Genomic DNA, 21,381 nt, shown 5'->3' with positions numbered 1-21,381 from the left:
GGGGGGGGGGGGGAGAAATCCCGCCACCTCAGCACCGGCTGCCACTCAGGCGCCTCTTGTCTTCACCGGGGGGGTTTGTGGGGGTTATTATCCGCCTGTGGGGCCACAAAGTACACAAAGCACTTGCCATAAAATATACACTTGCTCATCGAGTTTGAAGTGGGAGGGAGGTGAGGAGGAGGAGGAGGAGGAGGAGGAGGAGTGGGGGGGTGATGTTAGTTGATGCACACACGGGTTCAAATGTTTAATGGGACAAGCAAACACACACACACACACACACACACACACACACACACACACACACACACACTCACACTTTGGCATCCAGACAAGCAGCGGCCGCAGTCTTTAGCAGATTTGACGTACCGTGTTATTAAAACTCCCTTGATGCATTCCTCTTTATCGTCCTTACTCATCCTGGTTCCTCTCACATCAGTTTCTATCTCATTTCAATCCCTCCGTCTCTTCTCACCCTCTCTCTCTGTCATTATCGCTGTCTATCGACATCTCTCTCTCTCTCTCTCTCCACCTCTCATCCTGACATTATTCACCAAGGAAACATTAGTTTACACCGACAAAGCAAAGCGTTAGGAAGATTCCTGTTTGATTTGGCTGTCGAGGCACCAAACGTCACCTCTCCATCTCCGTCTGGTCTCTCCTCACTCCCTCTTTCTCCATAATCCTCTCTAGCCTCCCTCATTAACTCCTCGCTCCTGGCTCATCAGCTCCCTTTCGCTTCTGCTTTGCACCTCCCTCCTGTGTTAACATTATCTCCAGCCCCTCCTTTCCCACCTCCTCCCCTCCTGCACCATCTAACCTCCTCTTCACCTCTTTTCAATCTTTCATGTTTCACCAGTCGTTCCCCCCACTCGTTCTTTTTCTGGGAAGACTTTGGTTGTACAGCGCAGCGTCCCAAGTGTGAATTTAAATGAATATGAAGTGGAAGAGCAGGTGTACTTACAAATTCATCATCAGATCTTCAGATATTCATCATCAGTGTGAGCTGAGCCGGTACATTCAGCCCATTATTCTTTTATGATGAGGTGTTCAAGCTCACTTTTGTACAACCTTCACCCTGCCTTCTCTGCTTCTACTTCGCAAAATGAAATCAACGGATGGGACTTAATATATTTTTCAATTATGGTTCAGTCGTTGCATTATTTTTTCATCCGTCAAATGTGAAAAATGTTTCTGCAAACGACCGACACATTCAATCAGTGTCAGGAGGTGGAGGTGAGGGTGTCTCTCTCTTCAGTTTCTGGTGTGACGAGGGGATGACACATATTTGTATAAGCTAATTGAATAATCTCCTGAATATTCACTATTACTTTATTTTTGCAATTAAGAAACAACATTCGGTGACAGAAGTTGTAAAAATGCTCCAGCTTTGCAGAAGTGAGAATCACACCTTTCCCTGCACCACAGCCTCCCCTGCTGCTGCATTGTATGCTGCTCTGCTGAGGCTCCTGCAGGAGGAACATTGACATCTCTGCCTCCACTGTGATGAATTGCTCTCTGTGCGACTGTTGAAAAGACGCTCCCCCGCTCCCAGTTTTCTCTTCAGACCGTCGTTGTCTCACCGCTGGTTTATCCATCATCTCTGTCATTTTGTTCACTAGTTGCACTTCCTCTGTTGTCATTTAGCTCCAGGTCAATGATTTCCATTTCTTTGTTGTAATTTTTCCCCCTCCCTTTCTTTCTCCCTTCCCTGCAGGAAACTGGATGCCTTCATTTATGACGCCGCGGTGCTGAACTATATGGCCAGAAAGGACGAAGGCTGCAAGGTAAGAAATAGATTTCTGTCATTTCACAGCTCTGCGCAGTGACACGCTCATACATAGTGGCAGCTACTGCTGAAGTCTCTGCACCCTGCGGCTACTGAGTGCAACAAAACTATCAACTGCAGCGCACTCGGCCTCTTCTTGCGGGAACTGCAGCAGAAGCACAACACGCATGGCAAATGAGCACTTCTACATCTGCATTAAATGAATCAAACACGTCCAGTGCATTCATATTTGTCCCTCGCGGCCTGTAGCTAGTTAATATTGTCATTTTTGGACAGCTCCGGTGTTGATTTATTTATAAGGGTGCATTTGATACGGCTCCCCCAGCGAGAATGAAAATCCTACCCAGTGATCATTTGTAATAAGGTCTGTGGGAGGCCGGAGCTCCCAGCAGCCTCATACAACAGCCACTGCTGCAGTAATTATTACAACTGATGTGGATCTATATTAATCCCGAAACAATATCCTGCGCTCCCGCTCTGGGACTTTCTGGGACGTCGATATTAGAGCCCAGCCAACTGTTTTGCATGTATGCGACAGCGACGGCGGAAAGAAAAAATTACAGCAGAAATTTCTCATCTTTCATCGCCATCGGTCTCTTTGAGCTCGTCCAGGGATTCATGTGTTTGCGTGTGTACGTGTGATTCACATGTTTGCGTTTTACTCCACAAGGTGATGACCATCGGCTCCGGTAAGGTGTTCGCCACCACGGGCTACGGCATCGCCCTGCACAAGAACTCCCGCTGGAAACGGCCACTAGACCTGGCTCTGCTGCAGCTGGTTGGAGACGGTAAGGCGGAAAAGGGTGGAGGGGGAGGATGAAGCAGTTCAACTTTGTTGCTCGAGGAAGTCGGTCTAATCTTTAGGTCATCTCAAGTAAACGCTGTGGTTGAGTGAAAAGGAAGGTTTCAGTCATGAGTCATTAAGTCTTTCATCAAGGTTCAGAAAATAATTTTTCAATTTTACACTTCTGAATTGAAAGTAGAAAGAAAAAAGACTCATTTGCCCACGAGTCACTGTACGCCGCTGCTTTGTGGATCCTGTGTTGCGGCGGTGAATAGATGGACTCTTTCATTAACAGGCAGAATGTCTGTGATGTTATTATACTGTCAGGCAGAAAACCACTCATGAAGGAGGTCGGGGTTGAAGGTCGTGTGACTTCCGCAGTTGAAGAGGAGTAATTATACACACATCACGTAGGTGCAAGGTTTGTGTGCAGGCGTTACCTTTTTTTATATGCGAGTTCTTCACCCTGAAATCTTCACGTCGTAGAGCTGCAACGGTCGACTTAAAGTACGTTTTGTAATCTACCAAAGGCCGCAAAGGTCAGAGAAGACCAGCCGCATGCGCCCCAGAAATGTATGCTACACAAAAATGTTCGCAACTCAACAAACTTTTTTGTTCATCTGATATTTAAATTTAACCAGGGTCATCTTTGAAGGTTGTTTAGTTCCAGTAATGGGCCTCAAATTATTTCCTTTTTCTTATTTTCTTCTTCCATGTGAACCTTTCTTTGGGGTGGAAAAATACTGTATTTCATTTGGCATTGTGTGCCATGACTAAGCTGGAGGTGGAGGTGGAGGTGGAGGGGTTTTTCCTGGTCTTCTTTTTTTGCAATTTAGTCAAAAATATATACATTTTTATGCACATAACTAAGCCGACCATTTTACGGGGTGCTTCTGTGGTGGTTCTCGCCATTTTGCCATTATGACACACACACACACATACATACCCAGAAGAGGAAAGCATCGCCAGCCGACACTGTCTCAGCTGGTGATAACTGCAGGGGTGTAACGGCGCATGTACCATCATGGTTCGGTGCATGCACTTACATAAAAAATACGTCTGGCTGTCACATTATGGCGAGAGCATGTGTCTGTGAATGAGAGTGTAACCAAATCAGCTGTGAGGGAAAGTTTCGGAGAGCGAGTGGTGGATTGGAGGAGGACGGAGGAGGATCAGTGATGGTGAGAACCTGCCGGAACTAGCTTGGGGAAACATGCTGTGCTCATTTCACAAAACTATTTTGCTGGTCCTCTTCTGCAATGTGGACGAATACAAATCATTAATACTTGTCTCATGATCAGGTGTAAAGCCGTCGCTAATGTCTCCTCCACTTGATAGGAAGCTTCATGTACCTTCTATCGTTCCAGGATTGTAGGAAAGCAAGTGTGATGCCAGTAAAGACAGAAAACATTTGATATTAATGTGGACGAGGTCAAAGGTAGATTTTATCAGCCGGTGGTGGGATGCAGGTGCTGGTGGGATAAAAGAGGACAAGGTTCAAAGTTAGGCTGGAGTCAAAGATGAGGAGGAGACGTGGAGCGAGAGGCACCAGGAAGAGGAAAGAAGCTGCGAAGGGTGAGGAGGTGGGGTGAGACGGGAGGGGTGAGGATCAGTGGGGAGATCAGTACAAAGGGTTAAAGGGAGGAAGAGCAGACAGAGGAAGAAGAAGGGAGGTGTGATCTACTCACACACACACACACACACACACTTTCTCTTTCTCTTTGTTCACACACTCAGTAGCACGTCTCTGATTGCTCACACAGCCCGACTCCCTCTGAATTTAATTAACTTGTTTGTTTTTTTATGCATGTCGCTGTTTTTGTCCCAGTCACCTTCTGTTTGAGAGCTATGACTTGTGTTATGACTTGAAGCTTTGAGATTTATTTAGAAGTTCCTCAGAGGTCTTCAGTTTCACCTCCACACCTCATCCTTCTTCCATCTCCCGACTGATGTCACAACTCTGCTGACAAATTGTGCGCACCGTTCGAGATGAGGTTGTTTGATTTGCCGGCGAGCTGAGTTCTAACGTTGCGCTGCAGATTTCCTTCAGTTTAAGTGTGCATGGTGACTGCAGTAAGTCTGTCTGTGGCGCTGCTATATATTCACGTTGTAGAAGTATGAAGCACTTTCTACATCAGCAAAGTTCTGTAAAAGTGAGCGTTACATTTATTTATCATTCACTGAGTTCAGAAGAGACAGAAAATGCAGTTCAGTAATGGCTGTTTTCATCACATAACGCTGCAAAGTGCCAACAACAATGGGTCTCAAAGAATGGGTTTCTTCGATTGGAGGATACAAAAGTCTATTTGTTGAATGCGTTATTTATAATCCATCATCCGAGAAAACTTTGATAGAGTCAGATGGATTTTTTTTAGTTTAAACCAGAAAATAAAAGATTTCAGCCTCTGAACAATGAGCAGCGATGATTATCTATCTAACCACTGACGAGAACAAACTGACAACAGAGCTGCAGAGTCATTTTCAGCTCTGCTTTTCTATGTCAGAAAGTGCTGGAAGATTATGATCCTAAGCTGCAGCTGGTAGCATGATAGACACACACAGAGTCACAAACACACACAACCTGTGGGAAATGAAACGTACATTGTGTTCATACAGAATTCAAGATTTTTATGTGAATGTAGATGCAGAAAATAGGGACTTTCCCTTAAGGTTCAATGGCAGGTAACATTTTATAAAATAATGATAATAGTGGACTGATGGTGAGGTCATTTATATTTGTATCACCCAATAATTCTTAATAAAAATGACCCACTTGGTCCTTAAAGAGCTACTTTACTCAATGTTTTGTCTGTTTTTGTTTATGTCCTGACTTTCGCATCAGGAGGTGAAGTGGATGGTGGTGGAGCCGCTAAGTGTCCTGCTCTTCTTCTGTCAAAGTACTGCATAAACTCAACATAAAGTTTTTATTATTATTATTATTATTGACTGCAACATTTGTGACATATTTTTAAAGAGACCTCAGGACGATTTCCAGCTATGTTTGGTACGACAAAAAAATGATGTTTTCAGCAAGAAGTCAGGACGTCTCCAGGCGTGTTTGGGGCAACTAAAAACAGGGATTTTGAGCCAAAGATGCTCAAAACAAAAAACCATAAGAATATTAAGTTGCAACATAAAAGTGTTTTGCAGAAATGTACGTTGCAACAATGTATATTTATCCTGGCAGCTGGGTTGGACCAAACGAAACATCGTTCACTCAGTAAAGTTTGAATGAAGTTTGAGCAAAGACTCAAAGTTCTGTTACTGTACAGTCTATTTGTTTCTTAAAATGTCTCTAATATGAGAAAGTTTCTTAGCAGGCTGCCATTTTGAAAATGGACACAGTTAAGGACTTACATGCGTAACACACAAGTACTGTCCATTCACACGTCACATATTCTGAATGATACAAACCCAGACTTTTCTTTCAACTGTCTGTTTCAGTCATTTACAGCACTGTTTCTGCCTGAATATTACTTCTGGGGGTTATTCTCCTTTCAAAGAACCAAGTTACGTAAATCGCATTTTTATGTCTGTACCAGTCGGTAATGGCTGTGGTGAGTAATTGTAGAAGAGATGTGCAGAAATATGATTCAGATCAGTCAGAGAAAGAAGAAGGAGGAGGAGGTAAAACAAAAGGAGCAGGAGGTGTGACAAAGACAGAGTGAAGGTGCTCACAGCTCCTTCTGGTTCCTTTAATAGCATAATTAACTAGATGGCATTGTTCGCCAGTCTGTTTACGTCGGTTCGTGTCAATCATGGTCTCTAAGCGCTTCACAATCCTGCTTCTAATGCGTCTGAGAGGAGGCTGAAAACAGATTGAAACAGACTGAATGGCAGCAGATATGAGACAGGAGAAGCTTGAATCTTTTGCATATCGTCTCTTAACAGTGCTTATAAATGTCAGTACAGCATACAAGTTGACTAAATCCCACAGACAGGTGAGCGTTGTTTAATTGTATCCACAGAAAGGAAGGTCGCACATCAAACCTTCAAAAACCTGTCAAATAAAATACAAATATTAAATGAATAAAAGTCATTTTAATAAAGGATTTAAGTTTTTCTCTTGCTGCCAACGTCTAAAGCAAATGTAACAATGTTCAGATTTCCCTTTGATCGACTGAAATGTTTTGGCTATATTCCTTTACCCTCCTCCACTCATGCCAGAAGCCCTTATTGAACCGAGGAGGAGCAGCAGAGGAGGCACACACAGCCGAGAGAGATGGAGAATAACTTTTACACAGTGACCTTGACAGCTTCCAGTAATGTGGTTTGGAGCAGTCAGAGGGACTCTCCATGTTTTATAATGGCAGCTGCTTTTTTTAACGTCTGATGGCATCAGTGCTCCGCAGTGATCAATCTGCATTCAAAGACAAAGACACTGAGACTAAATTAGAAGCAATTTCAAATCATCAGACATCTCGCAACACTGTAACTCTTTTAGCTTAGCAGCTACAGCTATTTCGGCTTTAAAAAAAGGGTATACATAATGTTTTTTCAAGTCAGTTTGGGAGCTTTAATGATTTCTGGGCTTCCTGAGACTTGGATTTAAACTGGACGAGCTGCATGGAGCCATCGTGATGCTCTGAAATATGACTTTCCATCAGCATGGGGGTGAGTAGATTTTATCTTTAGGTGAACTGTCCCTTTAAATGTGACATTTGGAAAGGCAGCCATGAAACAAAATCGATTCGTTGTGAACAGCTCAGAGAGGACAGAGAGGAGACAAAGAGGACAGAAACACACCTGTACTGAAACACACAGTGATCAGGAGCTTTGATAACGCTGTGATCATTACGCAGCTGTGAATGAACTCCTTGTTCAATGTGATAATCCCCAAACTCAATTAAGTAATTATTTTGAACGACACAGAATGATCTGCTGTAAACAGCATTGTATGTTTTTGGTTAATACTGTTCAGTCCGATCGTGCTCTCTGTATTGTTCACCCAGACGGTGACACTGAGCCCCCGAAGACATCGCATGGATTCATTATCTGCAGCCCATGCACTATGGCCCTCAACAGGTCCTGTAATTGTTCCCCGTAATACGTCTCTTTGTTTGAGCGCCGTCGTTTCTTTTTTTTTAGCTCGACTGGTCAGTCACAAAATTGGCTCCTCTGGGGAGCAATTTAGTCAGTTTCGCAATTAGTGGAGGTGGAAAATGCCTCAGTGGCGACAGCGACAGCGGAGCACGGCGCCTGGTTACTGACACTGTTCAGACTGAAAACTGAGAGACTGAGGTTTGTTTTTGTTTTTCCTTAAAATGAGACATCTGGTTATTTTATAGGGTGACACCAACAGCAGATGCACACATCATTTGTGCAAGCAGATATTAAGACTCATATTTACATTTATTGTTAGGAGGCGACCTCTAGGGGCCATAGTACTACTGACTTATTTAATCTAATTTAATCATACATAACTGAATTGATGTAACTTAAGTATTAACTTATCCTCAACCTCACCAAGTGTTTTTGCTGCCTAAATCCAACCAAACTCCAGCTGTTACACAACGTTAACCTCATGTTTGCAGCCTGTCGCTGGTATTTCCATCGCTCATCAGAGAAGGGAGAATCCACCTTTTTTGTCCCCCAAAAGTGGTTGAACACCACTCACCACCACATCATTCTTGTGCTTCCCCTTAAATAGACATACTGTGCCATTCCCTCAAACCAGAACTAAGCTGAGAAGCGAGTGCCGTGGACCGGTGTACCCTCGCTCTCGACTGACTCCCCGCTGATCCTCCTGCTCGCTCTGTTCCTTGGCTTCACTTTCACCTGCTGCATAATGGCGGGTGCAAAATATCAGCAATATTTTTTTGCACATTTTGCAGCATTAACAGAAGAGTTCCTCATGTTTTTATGGCCCACAACTTCTCAGCACCAACCTTCTATCAATTTTAAGGCTCATTCCAAACCAGCTTCATACCATGGAAGAAAATCATGTTTAAACTTTCATTGGACCCAGAAAAATCTCCAAATTTAATTATTTTTTAAGTTTGACCCCTCTGGTCTGCATTTCATCATCTTTATGTGTCTCACTAATCACTTATTTTTCACTGGATTGGGTTGAATTTTGTCCTGAACATCCTAGAAACCCCTAAAGACACAACGTGTATTCATTTGAATAGTTATTGCACAATGTTTAATCAAATTCAATCATTTTTTTTTTACCCAAATAAAGAATCTTTAATTTTCAAAAACTAATATCTCCTCCAGTTTTCACTTTCCTCGAAAAATTTTGATTCTGTGAAATATTAATATGGTTCAATCACAGCCAGAAGTTATTTGGTCCTGCGTGAAAGCTGAAGCTGGAGCTGAAATCATATTTTAACTGTGTTTTTCCGAATAAGGATTATTTCTATTTTATTGAAAATATTTTCATCACATTGAAGCAGTCCCATCGTGTAGTCCTCGCTATCTTTTTTTATATTGGCTGAATTTCAGAACCTGTCTGGACTGATTGCGGTGGGTTCAGATCACCTGTGTGCAGGCTGTGGCGACTGGCTCCTGATTTATGAATGAAAGCAGCTTGGGGCATTCCCCTCTCAGCCAATCAGGATGTGACTTTCGTGACGTCCGTCTGATTCTCATCCTGATTCTGTCCTTGACTCACTGCGGACCTCATCCGAACAGACTGTCAGCCAGAACCTCTGCTCCGTCTCGGCCCCGTTGAGATTTCTTTGCTGTCCCTGTTCTTTCTAGTTGAGGGACATTGTGAGTGTTTCTACAACCTGGTCGAGTGACGACCAGAAGCTTTATTTGTGCGAGTGTTGCTTGCTTCAAATAGCTTTGCGCCTGCAGGTTTCTTTTGTTGTTTGTCTTAACTGAACGTCTTGATACTCAAGGTCCTCTATACACCTTCGGTTTTTACCCATTTCATTTCATTTCATTTCATGGGGGGAAATATATTTTCAGTTTCATTGTTCCCCAAAGAGGCATTTTTTGATTCTTATCCAAGTATTAGTGACCTTTGGCATTTCCCATGAATATAAATATTTTCTGTTTATATTTTTTTATGATTTGTGGTTTGTAGGCAATTTTTCTGCCAGTACTGCCACAGTATTGTGTTAATATTCTTTACATATTAAAAAAAAAATATCCAAAGATGCTTTATTACTACTTTTTTCCACTTCTCACTGACTGTAATATGTTTTAAGATGGTTGTTTTCTTAAAGAGGTCATATTCTGCTTTTTGGATGCCTTTCCTTTATTGTGTCATGAAGCATTTTTATGCCTGTAAAAGTTCTGCAAAGGGAAAAAGTCCAAAGTCCAGAGTCGAGCCTTTACTTCTGTGCATGATGTGCGTCACTATGTAACCATGTTATCATAAAATATAAACGGCTTAACCACAGCCATAGTTACCAGCTGTTTTTCTGGATCACACTACCTTGCTCGGCATGACCCGCCCTACTCTGCTTCTGATTGGCTGCATCCTGCCTCACCAAAGATTGAACAGAGGCGAGATGTCTGACTCCGTAGCTAACGGAGCGTTATAGACACAGTGTGACTCTTTAAAGTTCTGAACTCTGGGCTGGCATGGATTGATCCATAGATGCCTACCACCCTGCATCTGCAGGTGTTTGGCTCTGAGCCACTGCATCCGACAAGAGAGACAGTGAGGACAGTGGGGGAGGGGTGGTCCCCGGCCTAGTGAGAGATGTGATTGGACCAGCCTAGTGTTGTTATAGAAAATGAACCAGTTTATGGGCTGCAAAAAACTCCTGTCGTTAAGGTATGAGGATGTGTTGGTTTTATCCTCAAAAGTAAATTAATTAATTCTCTCTACTGATAACTCTTTTCTCTAGTTAACAGCTGTAATAGTCATTACTCCATGTTGAACTCCCTTTTTTGGAGCACTGCTGACCCTATTTGCTAAAACATAAAGAAGAGACCCAGTTGCAGAGCAGACGCACGGCAGCACTTTTGATAAAGGAAAGCTTTTGAAGAAGAGGCAGCGGCGTGTCAACTCCCACTTGGCTCCGACAGACTCGCAAAGGAACAAACCGTCTTCAAAGTGTCGCCGCAAAGGGCCGAGATGCAGGAACATGTACTGATACAACTGCTGATGTTGCACCTAGTCTCAAATCCCATAGCAGCGTGTATCCAAAGTTTGCCTCCACTCCACTACTCCTTTGTGTCACTCACATTGATTCATGCTGACTGAGCAAAGCCAATAGCACACCTCGCACACAAAAGAGTGATAAAAAAAGGAAAATGTGAATGCGAACAGCTTTTGGCGCCGAGGGTGGAACATACTGCTGCAGCGTAGTAAACCCTCGGGAAATTGATTTTTCTTCACATCCTTTTTTTGTTCGGATGGCTTTAAGTCTGCAGAGACCCAGATGTTGATTTTAATTTTATAGACTGAGAACAAAGCTGTGGATATTTCTCTGAACCTGCAATTTTGTTTTTTTTATGTTTAGTTCCACAGTCAAACAAAATCCACCGATCATTTGGGACCAACGTCTAGAAACAAATAAAGAACGACTAAATAAACACGAGAAATTTCCTTTTAAAAGACTCCTAGGCCTCAGGCATTAACCTCCGCTGGCTCGTTTGATACAAATGATTTTAATAAGTCGTCAATGTTTCGTCAGCCTCTTCCACTCTGGTCCTCTCACAGAGCGTTTTTGTTGGAAGAAGAGAGGGCAGAATAAAAGATGGGAGGGTTGTTAAAGTTAAATTGCTCTGGCAGTTGGACAAAATATTCTGGCACTGGCTCGCGGGAGGTTTGATAACCCTCATAACTCCAAGTGCCGTGCAGAGCTACCCTTGAAAAGATTAATATTTTTTAGGGATCCATCTCCTCGGAGATTAATTAGACTTCTTCACCTCCCACACACATGCACACCACCTCTCCCACCATGAAAACATGCGCCATCTCTCCGGCTCGCTGTCCAATTATTATTTGTGCTTTTACAGTCTCAGTTCGCACAAAACAATTTCTTTCAGAGATAGGGGAACTGTGCAACGACACGACAGCGGGAACAAACTCATAATTTACTTCTGTCACTCACAAAACAGCTGCCTCAATATCTTTAAATGATTTGCTGTGTTTTCTGTCCCGTCCAATATTTCTCTCCCGGCAAAGTTCAGCTTTGCTTCATCTACAGTTATTCACATACTGAATATTGCTGCTGTTCAGAGTGTCACTGAGAAAAATCCAATTTAAATACGACAGGTAAAATAAACTTTATGAAATATGAAATTGAACAACTCTGAAGGAAATAGGACTAGACCAAAGCAGAGTCTTTGTTTAACAAGCAAGTCCATTTCCATTATACATAAAAAGCTTTTAAAGTACAATAAAGGCTTATTCCTGAATAACATTTGTAGATTGTGCATCTTGGTTGATAGAAATTGAAACAGATGACAATCTACTTGCAAGTGAGGCTCCATCTGTGAAACATTTTGCAGTGACTTCGCCATCATGTCTTTCGCTTCTTTGCTGATGATGATCTTTTGTTTAATCAGATGGTGACACTTGTGCTGTGTGGAGGGTTTCTGGCCAGGTATGCATGAAGTCAGTCTGGGGATATTGTGGATAGCAGGTTGGGAGCAAGTGAAGAAGGAGAGAAGGTAGCTTAGGCTCTTGATCACAGTGAGGACAAAATGGTTATTGGAAGTTCGACTGACAGAGTTTGGTGCACAGGTAGCCAAAAGCTTTCTTGTGTTGCATATAAAATTCATTAATAAATTAAATATCAGTCTGTGGTTTCGCGCGGGTTTTCTTTTGTCAGCAAGCTTAAGAAGTCAACCCATCCTAAGTATTACAAGCATTATGTTAGACCAACACAACATGGCCACTCCACCGAACAGGCTTGATGAAGAGGGTGGTGAGCTCATGGTTTCAGTCTTCACCTGTAGTCTTGAGGTTTCAATAATAACAACAAATGCAAAAACTCTTCAAAGTGAACTGTGTGTCCATGTGACTGGTCATAAACTTTAACTAGTCTTCTCTGAACCCTGTGGTTGAACCAACGCATCCTTTTTACCTAAACAACAGATCGATTGCCAGTGACTCCCATAACAAGACAGGTGTACCAGACCTTCGTCTTACGCTCGCAGTTTGGTTTGGTTTAGGCAAGAAAACTACTTGGTTGGGTTAAGTATGTACGTTTGTTGTTTGTGATGTAACTGAACAAGGTTAGTACCGTTGACTTTTGGTTTCACACAGGACATTAACAGCAGTCTCCTGGGAGAAAGTCCAATGTCTGTTTGACACATCCATCCAACTCAACCTCCCCCTTTGTTGTTCCTTATACTACTTCACTTGATTCCCACCTTTGCTTCCATAGTGATCTCTATTGCCAGTAGAGGTCGCCACCGAACAGTAAACATAAGTATGGGATGCAATAAGATGCTTTCACAGTCATTCCTGTATTGGTTGTTTTTCTGATGAAGACGGGTTCGACGTTGGTTAAGTGTGGTCAGATAAGATGTATTCCTTTTATGTTCGGTAAAGATCCTGGTTGGAAGAACACATCGTTCACTGTTGGTACAGAAGCGGACTCGTTTCACAGTCACATGCTTTGTCATGGAAAACCATCCACATTGACCTCCACAGTAAGAGATGTATATGTAGCTGCATAACAACATTATGCTCCTGCTGTTGGAGAGGGAAAGAAGGTTTCAATCTTCTGAACAAATTACAAATCCTATTTTATGTTCTGTACAGCCGTTGAGGTGCTTATGCCATCTGCTTATCTGCTCGCCTGCATGTGAACGTACTCCAGGTGATGTAAAAAAAACTGCTCTAGGTCGTAATACCTTTTCCCTTATTGCTTTTTCTGCACAGATTGGATAAAGGAGACGTTATTTATAATGCCACAGAGAGGACTGAAGATTGGAGGGCTTTAAATCCTCACTGCTGACCAATGTAAAGCTATTAAGGGCTGACGGGCGCATTCTCGGGGTTACAATAGACCCGAAAGAAATGTTCCCAAATCTCTACTAAACTGTCAAAAATCAACAGAATGGAATATAAATTTAACTGTAAGCTCTGGCTTTTTTTCCCTCTCCATGTTTGCACATCTGCTCCTTTCATTTGTGCATTCGTCCCCTCTTTGCTCCATGGCATTTCAGCTCCTTGGAGCAGGTGAGAGAGGATATAGCTGAAATTCTGCCTGTCTGTCAGCTCTTTGTGGGGAAAGATTTCTCCCAAAGAGCAGCTTTACGCGCCACTGACTGCCATGATTAACGTATTTACAGGGAGATAAAGGGAGGGAGGCAGAGAGCCGGACAGGGAGAGAGAAATCAACTGAGTGCTCATTGAAACCAGATGAATTAGATTATGGGAGTGAGCGGCACGCAGAATGAACATGCGTATTTAGCGTCTATTGTCAGGATCTGTGCTGGGAGCGGGAGGGAGTGCAGCCCGATATAATTCAGCTGTCAAGGAACGTTTGAATTCCCACACATGACTGTTGAGGAAGTGAAATGTGGCACACAGTGATTCATGCCGGAGTGAGATTTGTGTTTGGTTTGAACCGATTTGACGTTTCAGTCAACATGGCCAAGTCGTGGTGGTCTAATCCGTGTGGCGGGGCTTTACGGAAGGGGACTCCAGACTGCAATAATTAACCCAGAGGTTGATTAATATTGTAACTGCGAGCTATGGGAATTGGATCTTCCTTTTGACGGCGACATCTTCAGAGTGTGTGCATGACAGTGTGTGTGCGCTGGTGTTAAAAGACCTCTGCGACCGGGTCGGTGCACATCTGTCTACATTAGTCTCTCTGTGCATTTGATCCTGCTTTTCCTTCCCACTGCCTCATTCTTTGTGATTAATGCATTAATGGGCAGCGCTGAGAGTCCCATTACGCTGCAGCTGAGAGTGTGTGTCAGATGTGTGCGTGTGATTCTGACAGTTTGAGCGCAAAGTGTGATATTTGCGTGCGTTTCATCTTCCCCCCGCACTGTCGCGACGCTCTGCCCTCAGCGTGCCCGCCTCAGATGCCAGACCATTTCACAAACTGCTTCAAAGGGCTTCTCTCACTCCCAGTCACTGCTTATAATTCCCAGTTTCACAACTTTCTCTGCAAATGGCCTCTTATTCTTTGTCACGCATCCTCTTCCTCTCTCTTGTGTTCTTATTCATAAATTTCCATTCATACACTATATTGCTGTGCTTGTAATTTATGGCATCTGTAACGTTTTACTCTCCACTTTAAATTTAAAGGGGAGCTCCACCAGTTGTACGCATTAAAGTGTGTTTACAAGTCTTGGGATGGGAAGTACGACTGCATATGTGAGGAAAGTAGTATAAAGCCTTCTGTGGCTCCAGAGGAAGCTGAAGAATAACAAGTCGAATAAAAACGGTGATATCTCTGGTTCAGCTGTATCGATTTCTTTGGTCGTCTCTCTCCTAACAATCTAATTTTCTCTTCTATTTTAACATCTTACAAATGAGGTTTCACCCTCTCCTCTCATTTCTCTCCTCCTTGCTGCATTTCATCATATGTCCCTCTCTTTTTTTCAGTGTAAAACAACAGATTCAGCCCTTCTCCTCCTTCTCTCCTCACCTCCTAAGCTTTCCTTCTCCTCCTTTTTTTTTCTCCCTCGGGGGATCAAGAACCTCGCTCTCATAACAAAGGGGCGGTAATCCCCTTTTTAAAAATTGTTCTTTTTTATATTCTCCTCCAGTGCTGCACTATTTCTCCCTTATTGTCTTCTCCTTTCGTGCTTCCATGTCTTTCTTATGTCCCATCAGCTCTTCTGCCCCATAATCTTACTCTCTCTTTCCTACGTACCTCATAAACTTGCTTCTCTCTGCCATATTTCTCTATTTCTTTCAGCTTCTCCTCTTTCTGACCTCCTTGTTCTCCCTCCATCTTTTCTCTTGCAGATGAGATCGATATGTTGGAGCGTCTCTGGCTGTCGGGTATCTGCCACAATGATAAAATCGAGGTATGGCATCTTATACCTTTCTCTGCTTTTCTTCATTAACCTGTTACACAATCAGCTTCTGCTCTGTTTTCTGAATAAGCTAAATAGTTGTCCAACCAAACTGTTGTATAAGTTAATCTTCTCCTAAACCTAACCGAGTAGTTTTGGTACCTAACCAAACTGCAACCATTTGACAACATTAATAACATTTCCAAAAGTCATAATATGTCATACTTGAAAGTCAAACCTTCCGGTGGCATATTATGTATTATTGTGAACCTGACCACAGAGCCCTTAACGTGCAAAATGCAATAGTGATAGGTAGCGCGTCATCGTTTGAAGCTAAAGTGAACTTGCCGAGCTGCCGAATTTGACATGTTGGGAGTGAGAACATGTTGAAAAGCAATGACGCATTTACCAGGGCTCAGCTGCCTGTCTTGGGGCTCCAGTCCGGTCCTTGTAATTCTATATCCTTCATATATTACAAGGCGATGACACACAATCAACAAGTCTGCCATTGCCATGAGTAGTGACGTTTCCATCCAGGGGTGGTTGAATCTAGGGCAACTTGACTTGGCCAATGTGAATAAAGGGAGATAAGTAGTCTCTCCTTCACCTACAATACTGTAATCGTTCACAGTTGGCCCTATGTGGCCCTCATGTTACTCCAACTGCCTTTTCACACTTGGCCTCAGGTGACTCCAACGACTCTGACTCCGACTGCTGTTACGACAGGCAGGAGCACTAATGAATCAGTGACCTTGATAACAAAACCTCAGACATGAAGTACAAGGCCGATCGGATGAGTTGAGAAACATTTTCAACCAAGTCTATTGACCAGATTATACTCTTCTTTGTTATCTTCAGGTTTAAAGTGATAGTACTTCAGTGTATGAAGCCAATTTTCAGTTTGTGGTTGCAGAGTGAATTTTATCGTTCTCGTCTGCCAGCTTATGAACAACTTCACTGATAAACCTGATACTGATATTGACAGTGTGAGAGAGAATGGTTTCTCCTGTGGAAAATAGTTGTCACACAGTCCGGAGCAAACCACAGCTTGTCAGCAGTAGTTACATGCAATCAAAAAGTAGTCATCTCTCCAGGTTTGAGTCATGTTTCTATTCTATATCCTCGCTCCTGCCACCCGCCAGTTAATATTGTTTTGCTCAGATTTCCAAACACAAATAACTGCTGCCTCTCAAACATCACCCTGCATTTTGAGGTTGTTTTGTGAAGTTGGTTTCAAAGACAAACCGAACAAAACTGCACTGCAGGTCTTGCAGAAGGGTGCCGCTTGGAGAAACAAACCAAACTAAAGCCGTACACATCTCAGAATAAATGTCTGCACACATATTGGGTTCAAATGCCCCAACAGGAGCCAAAACCCTTGATACAAAACAATAATAGTTATTGATTCAAGTGCGAATGCCGCCCGGCTGCAGATGAGAGCTATTTATGTTGAAACTGAATTAATTAAATAGCCTGAAAAGCTTTTTGTTTGATCCCAACCAGATATTTTGTGGTGACTGACGTGTTTTGGTCTTTGCATCAGTGTTCTGAGTGCAGGGGCTCTAAAATATCACAGATGGGTGCTCTGACATCCAGTGACAGCAAAGGATTCTCTATCCTACTGCTGGTTGTAATTAACTTTTTATCTGCTGTCTAGGAGACAAATTGGCCCTCGTTAGTAATAAATACACTCTGCTGTCTCATCTCTGCCCCTCCCTTCTCATATGCTTTCCTTTTACCTCTTCTGCCTTTCACTTTCACGCTTTCTTTTTCCTCGGCTCTTCTCTCTGCTCTCACCTCCTATAATGCTTCCCATTACTCTCCTTCCCTCCTGTCTCCCCCTATTTATCCACTCTCCCCTCCAGGTGATGAGCAGTAAGCTGGACATAGACAACATGGCCGGGGTCTTCTACATGCTGCTGGTGGCCATGGGCCTCAGCCTCCTGGTATTTGCCTGGGAGCACCTGGTGTATTGGAAGCTGCGGCACTGTGTGAAGCGATCCGGTGGGATGGACTTCCTCTTGGCTCTCAGCAGGGTGGGTGAAGGCAACAAAGACCCCACAAACACGTTAACAAGCATCATGGTGTATTTCTTTGAAAAAGTAAAACAAATGAAATATACACAACACTGTTCCAAGTACCTGTAAGGGTTATGGAGAAACATCTGAACTTGTTGACTCTTCCTGGCTGCTTGCTCGCCATCCTGCACTTCAGCTAGACGCACTGACTTCTCATTGTGTCACTGGTGCTCTCAGTAAATCGTGGCCTCCCTGTTACGCAGAATAGTATCTGATTGGTGCATATGGTTTATTTTTGGAGAAATTTTGACACTGATTTCAGATAAAATATAATGTTTCTTTGAATTAGACTTATTTACTTTTCCTGCTGGAAGCGTTCGTAGTACATGGCCATAGTTCGTTCAGGGACCAACAGAAATTTGAAAATCTGAAAATGAGTATTTTTTAGCAGTTCATGGATATTTTTAAAAAGAAAACATGCCTCTCAAACTTGCCCGCACGTTTGAAAAAAATCAATTTTATCCTTGTAAAAAAAACAAAAAAAAAACAGAAATACATTAAAAATTAAGCCAGACAAAATGAAACAAGAGATTTAAATGGAGGTTCTCACTTTAAATCCTTCCCCAATAATTTGGTGTTTCCATACTGTAACATCTCTGTATTGTCATCACTCATTTGTTGAATAAAATTTAGTCAGCAAGGCTGTCAATCAGATGTGAAAAGAAATGTAGAATTGTATGTCATCTGCATAAGAACAAATGCAAATGCACAAAGTTAATGGCAGCCTGTGGAGCCAGAGAAGAATGCTGCCAACCCTTCATTAAAAAAAACTGTTATTTACATTGTAAATGAATTCTTGAGGTCAAGCAGTAACAGTGTATGCTCCAGTAAACCATGTGTACTATCTCTGATTCTTAGGTTTATGAAGCCATTTCTCATCAGAGTGGATGCAACATGGCAAGATGTTTATAATTAAAACATAGATCACTTGGAGAAATGGATGCTTTTGTACAACACTTACTGAGAATGCACATCACACCATCTTCTGGAGTCGAGGGCAGTAGTTCGTTATGTTGGTACACAGAATCTACAAAAGATATAAAACAATTCAAAAGTTCTGCCAGCTGGTGAGAACTGGAGGACGTGAACTCTGAGGCGTGACAGCTTTTAAATCTTCATTTTCATTTCAACCAAACACTACAGCAGCTGATCTCCCTGATTTGCACTCTCTCAACCTGAGAAGCAATCAGTGAAATAACCTGCGGTGGTTAAGGAGCATTGGTAAACGATTTATGCTGGAGCAGATGTTATGATTGACTGAAAAGTTGTTAGGGTCTCCTGTTTCCTGTGTGAAATTAAACTGAAAACTTACTGATTGCTGCATAGAAGGCCACTTCATCCAGGAAAATAAAGATGGATAATGATGAACCTTTTTCAGATACAATCAAGGTATGCATTGCACAACAGTAAGTGACACTCAATATTGGTATTTGTTTCTGGCACTCAGCGGGGGACAAGGAGGTAGAGCCAAAAAGAGGGACTTCAATAGTATCCTTGGCATCACACCAGGAAAAGGCCAAAGGCTGCAGGCTAGACTGATCACTTGGCTGATGTGCAGCTGTTCCCTTTTACAGTGACAACAGTTTCTGAAAGTTTGGCTTGGGGTCCTGGATAATTAAGTACAGGTACAAAGAGAGACTTACAGAGGTTGACATGAAAAAAAGGAGGGTTTAGAGGAACAAAGAGGAGAGTAAGGAGTAAAGAGTGGGGATGGAACAGTAAGAAGTGGAAGTATCAAGAAAGGAGATGAATGCTGTGATTGGGGAGGGAAAGAAAGGAGAAGTAGGAAGGTATAGGGGAGGGAAACTTTGAGATAAGAAGAGAAGAGAGCTGGCTGAGAAGACAGCTGTGGGTCTGGATGGCGGAGGCAGTGGAGTATAGCAGGTGTTGGAGGAGAGGCCAGGAGGAGGTGCAGGGGGGAAAGGAACGACGGGGACAGATAGGAGGAGGGAGGATGGAGGCGAGGTGGAGGGGCGGGGTGACTGTTGAAGTAGAAAACAAGCCTCAGAGAGCAGTAAGGGAGATATCCTTGTTTGTCAGAAGGCGCTGTGTTACAATACTTGCTGAGTAGCTGTGAGAGGAACACCATCGTGTTGGAATGATGACAGAAGATTGTGATTTATTACCCCTTCCTGCCTGACAAAGCAGGGAAAATGGCAAATTTATGCACAGCGGAAGAGTGCTCTAATTGCACTATTAAAAAGGAGTGGGAGGAAGTAACATTACAGCTCTTACTTCTGACTTTATGCGTCCAACGTATGAGGAAATTGCTCCAGTACAACTAAATGAAAAACTGTAAATTTACCCGCAAAAACAGAATTATTGCTTTACAGTTCAGACTATGCACTATATAGAACCTCAGCTATCAATCTTAAAGCACATTTTAGTGTTTATAATTACTTTGATAGTTAATATAAGACATTCATTTCAATACAAGTTAATAAAAGTATGAGATGAGTGAACATTTAGCATAAAGTGGGGAAAAATGAGAAACATGCAACATGCTTGCAAGTCAATTAAAGGTGTACAATGCAGGATATGTTACTGTTTGTCTGCTCATTGAGTTGTATTTGAATGGTGTGTTGGCAGAGCACAACACCGCAGTCACATGGCTGGATTTTGTGTGAATACAAAAGTTCATCTTGTCTGCTGTCAGCCTCTCTGCTCTGTGTGTGTCTGTAGCTCAGCTCTGCTCCCGGTCAAACAGACATTTACCTCTTGATAGGGGGCAGAAGAGAAAGACAGAGACAGCGATGTAACCTGGTCGCTAATGTCCAGACATTGTGCTGTTATTGGTTGGGGGCTTCACACCACTGCCCCAAGATAGACGCCCAGACACCTCCTGAACACAGCAAAATACTGGAAAAAAAGAAAATGTAGGCAGATGGCAGAGCCTCTGCAGTTACAGATACCACCACAAACTTGTGACAATAATTGAATTCATTTAATTCAGTCTGGACCCCCTTGTGCTTAAAATTGAAAAGCTAAACTGGGAGCAGTTTCACAAATTGTCTCTGTGCCAGTGGTGGAACAAAGCACTGCGACTGTTCTCTGCTTGTTTTCAAACTGAGGAAATCAAATTATTTTGTCAGTGGAGATTAATTTGTGGAATCAGCTTAATATCTTAATAACTTAATTATTGAACATGTTTTCTCAAGTTCAGTTAACAATTGGTTTCACAAAATAGAAAACTTCAAAGAACACGTCACTCAAATTTTTAAGGCTGCAGGTTTTCTTCCAAATATCTACTTCAATCACATCATCAATCACAACAATGTGATAATGTTTCATAGTAATTTCTAATTTATTCTTAAAGCCTAGCAAAACCTGCATTACGCATTGGCTTACTGAACACACTACTGTATAATTTCTATGGCTCATGTATGAAAACCTATTGTGCCCCCTGCAGTGTCTGATATCCAGATATTCCCCAACGGGCTTCCCTGTAGACTCTTTTAAGCGCAACTTCACCTCTCTTCACACATTCAGAGCATAGCAGCATATTTTCTTGCATGGGCAAACACAACTCTTATCTGTAGCCTTCCCCATTCTTAGAGTAAAAACATCAATTCCATGGAAAGGGCACTCCCAAGACCAGTTAGCTTCTATCTCCCAAGCTATGTGCTGTGCTTGCCTTAAAGCCTCTGCAGCTAGCCTCTGTGGCTTGCTTTAACCCAATCAGCGACTGACCCAAGTTTCAATTTCACAGTATGCTGCACCCCATGCTCTGGGGGCTGTGATAGCATTTCTGCCACTGGGACTGCTGATTCATGTGTCCGGAAGGGCCATTATTACAGTCTCTCCATCAGATCTGTGTCACGGCCTGGGAACAG

At 42.7% G+C, this 21,381-nt stretch overlaps 1 protein-coding gene across 3 annotated transcripts in view; it reads left to right on the top strand.

Annotated features, from left to right (window-relative positions):
- The window catches only part of grin2da (glutamate receptor, ionotropic, N-methyl D-aspartate 2D, a), a 130,742-nt gene that overhangs the window by 98,650 nt on the left and 10,711 nt on the right, over positions 1-21,381 (top strand). For all 3 annotated transcript variants that reach the window (XM_084379499.1, XM_084379501.1, XM_084379500.1), the window contains 4 exons: positions 1,715-1,784; positions 2,457-2,574; positions 15,421-15,482; positions 17,336-17,506. In XM_084379499.1, the coding sequence (XP_084235625.1) occupies positions 1,715-1,784; positions 2,457-2,574; positions 15,421-15,482; positions 17,336-17,506 (421 nt within the window). The remainder of the gene's footprint in view (positions 1-1,714; positions 1,785-2,456; positions 2,575-15,420; positions 15,483-17,335; positions 17,507-21,381) is intronic.

The sequence above is a fragment of the Pagrus pagrus genome, assembly GCF_965226575.1.
Source record: "Pagrus pagrus genome assembly, chromosome: 17".
Lineage (NCBI taxonomy): Eukaryota > Metazoa > Chordata > Actinopteri > Spariformes > Sparidae > Pagrus > Pagrus pagrus.
This window is presented reverse-complemented; position numbering and strand designations above follow the sequence as displayed.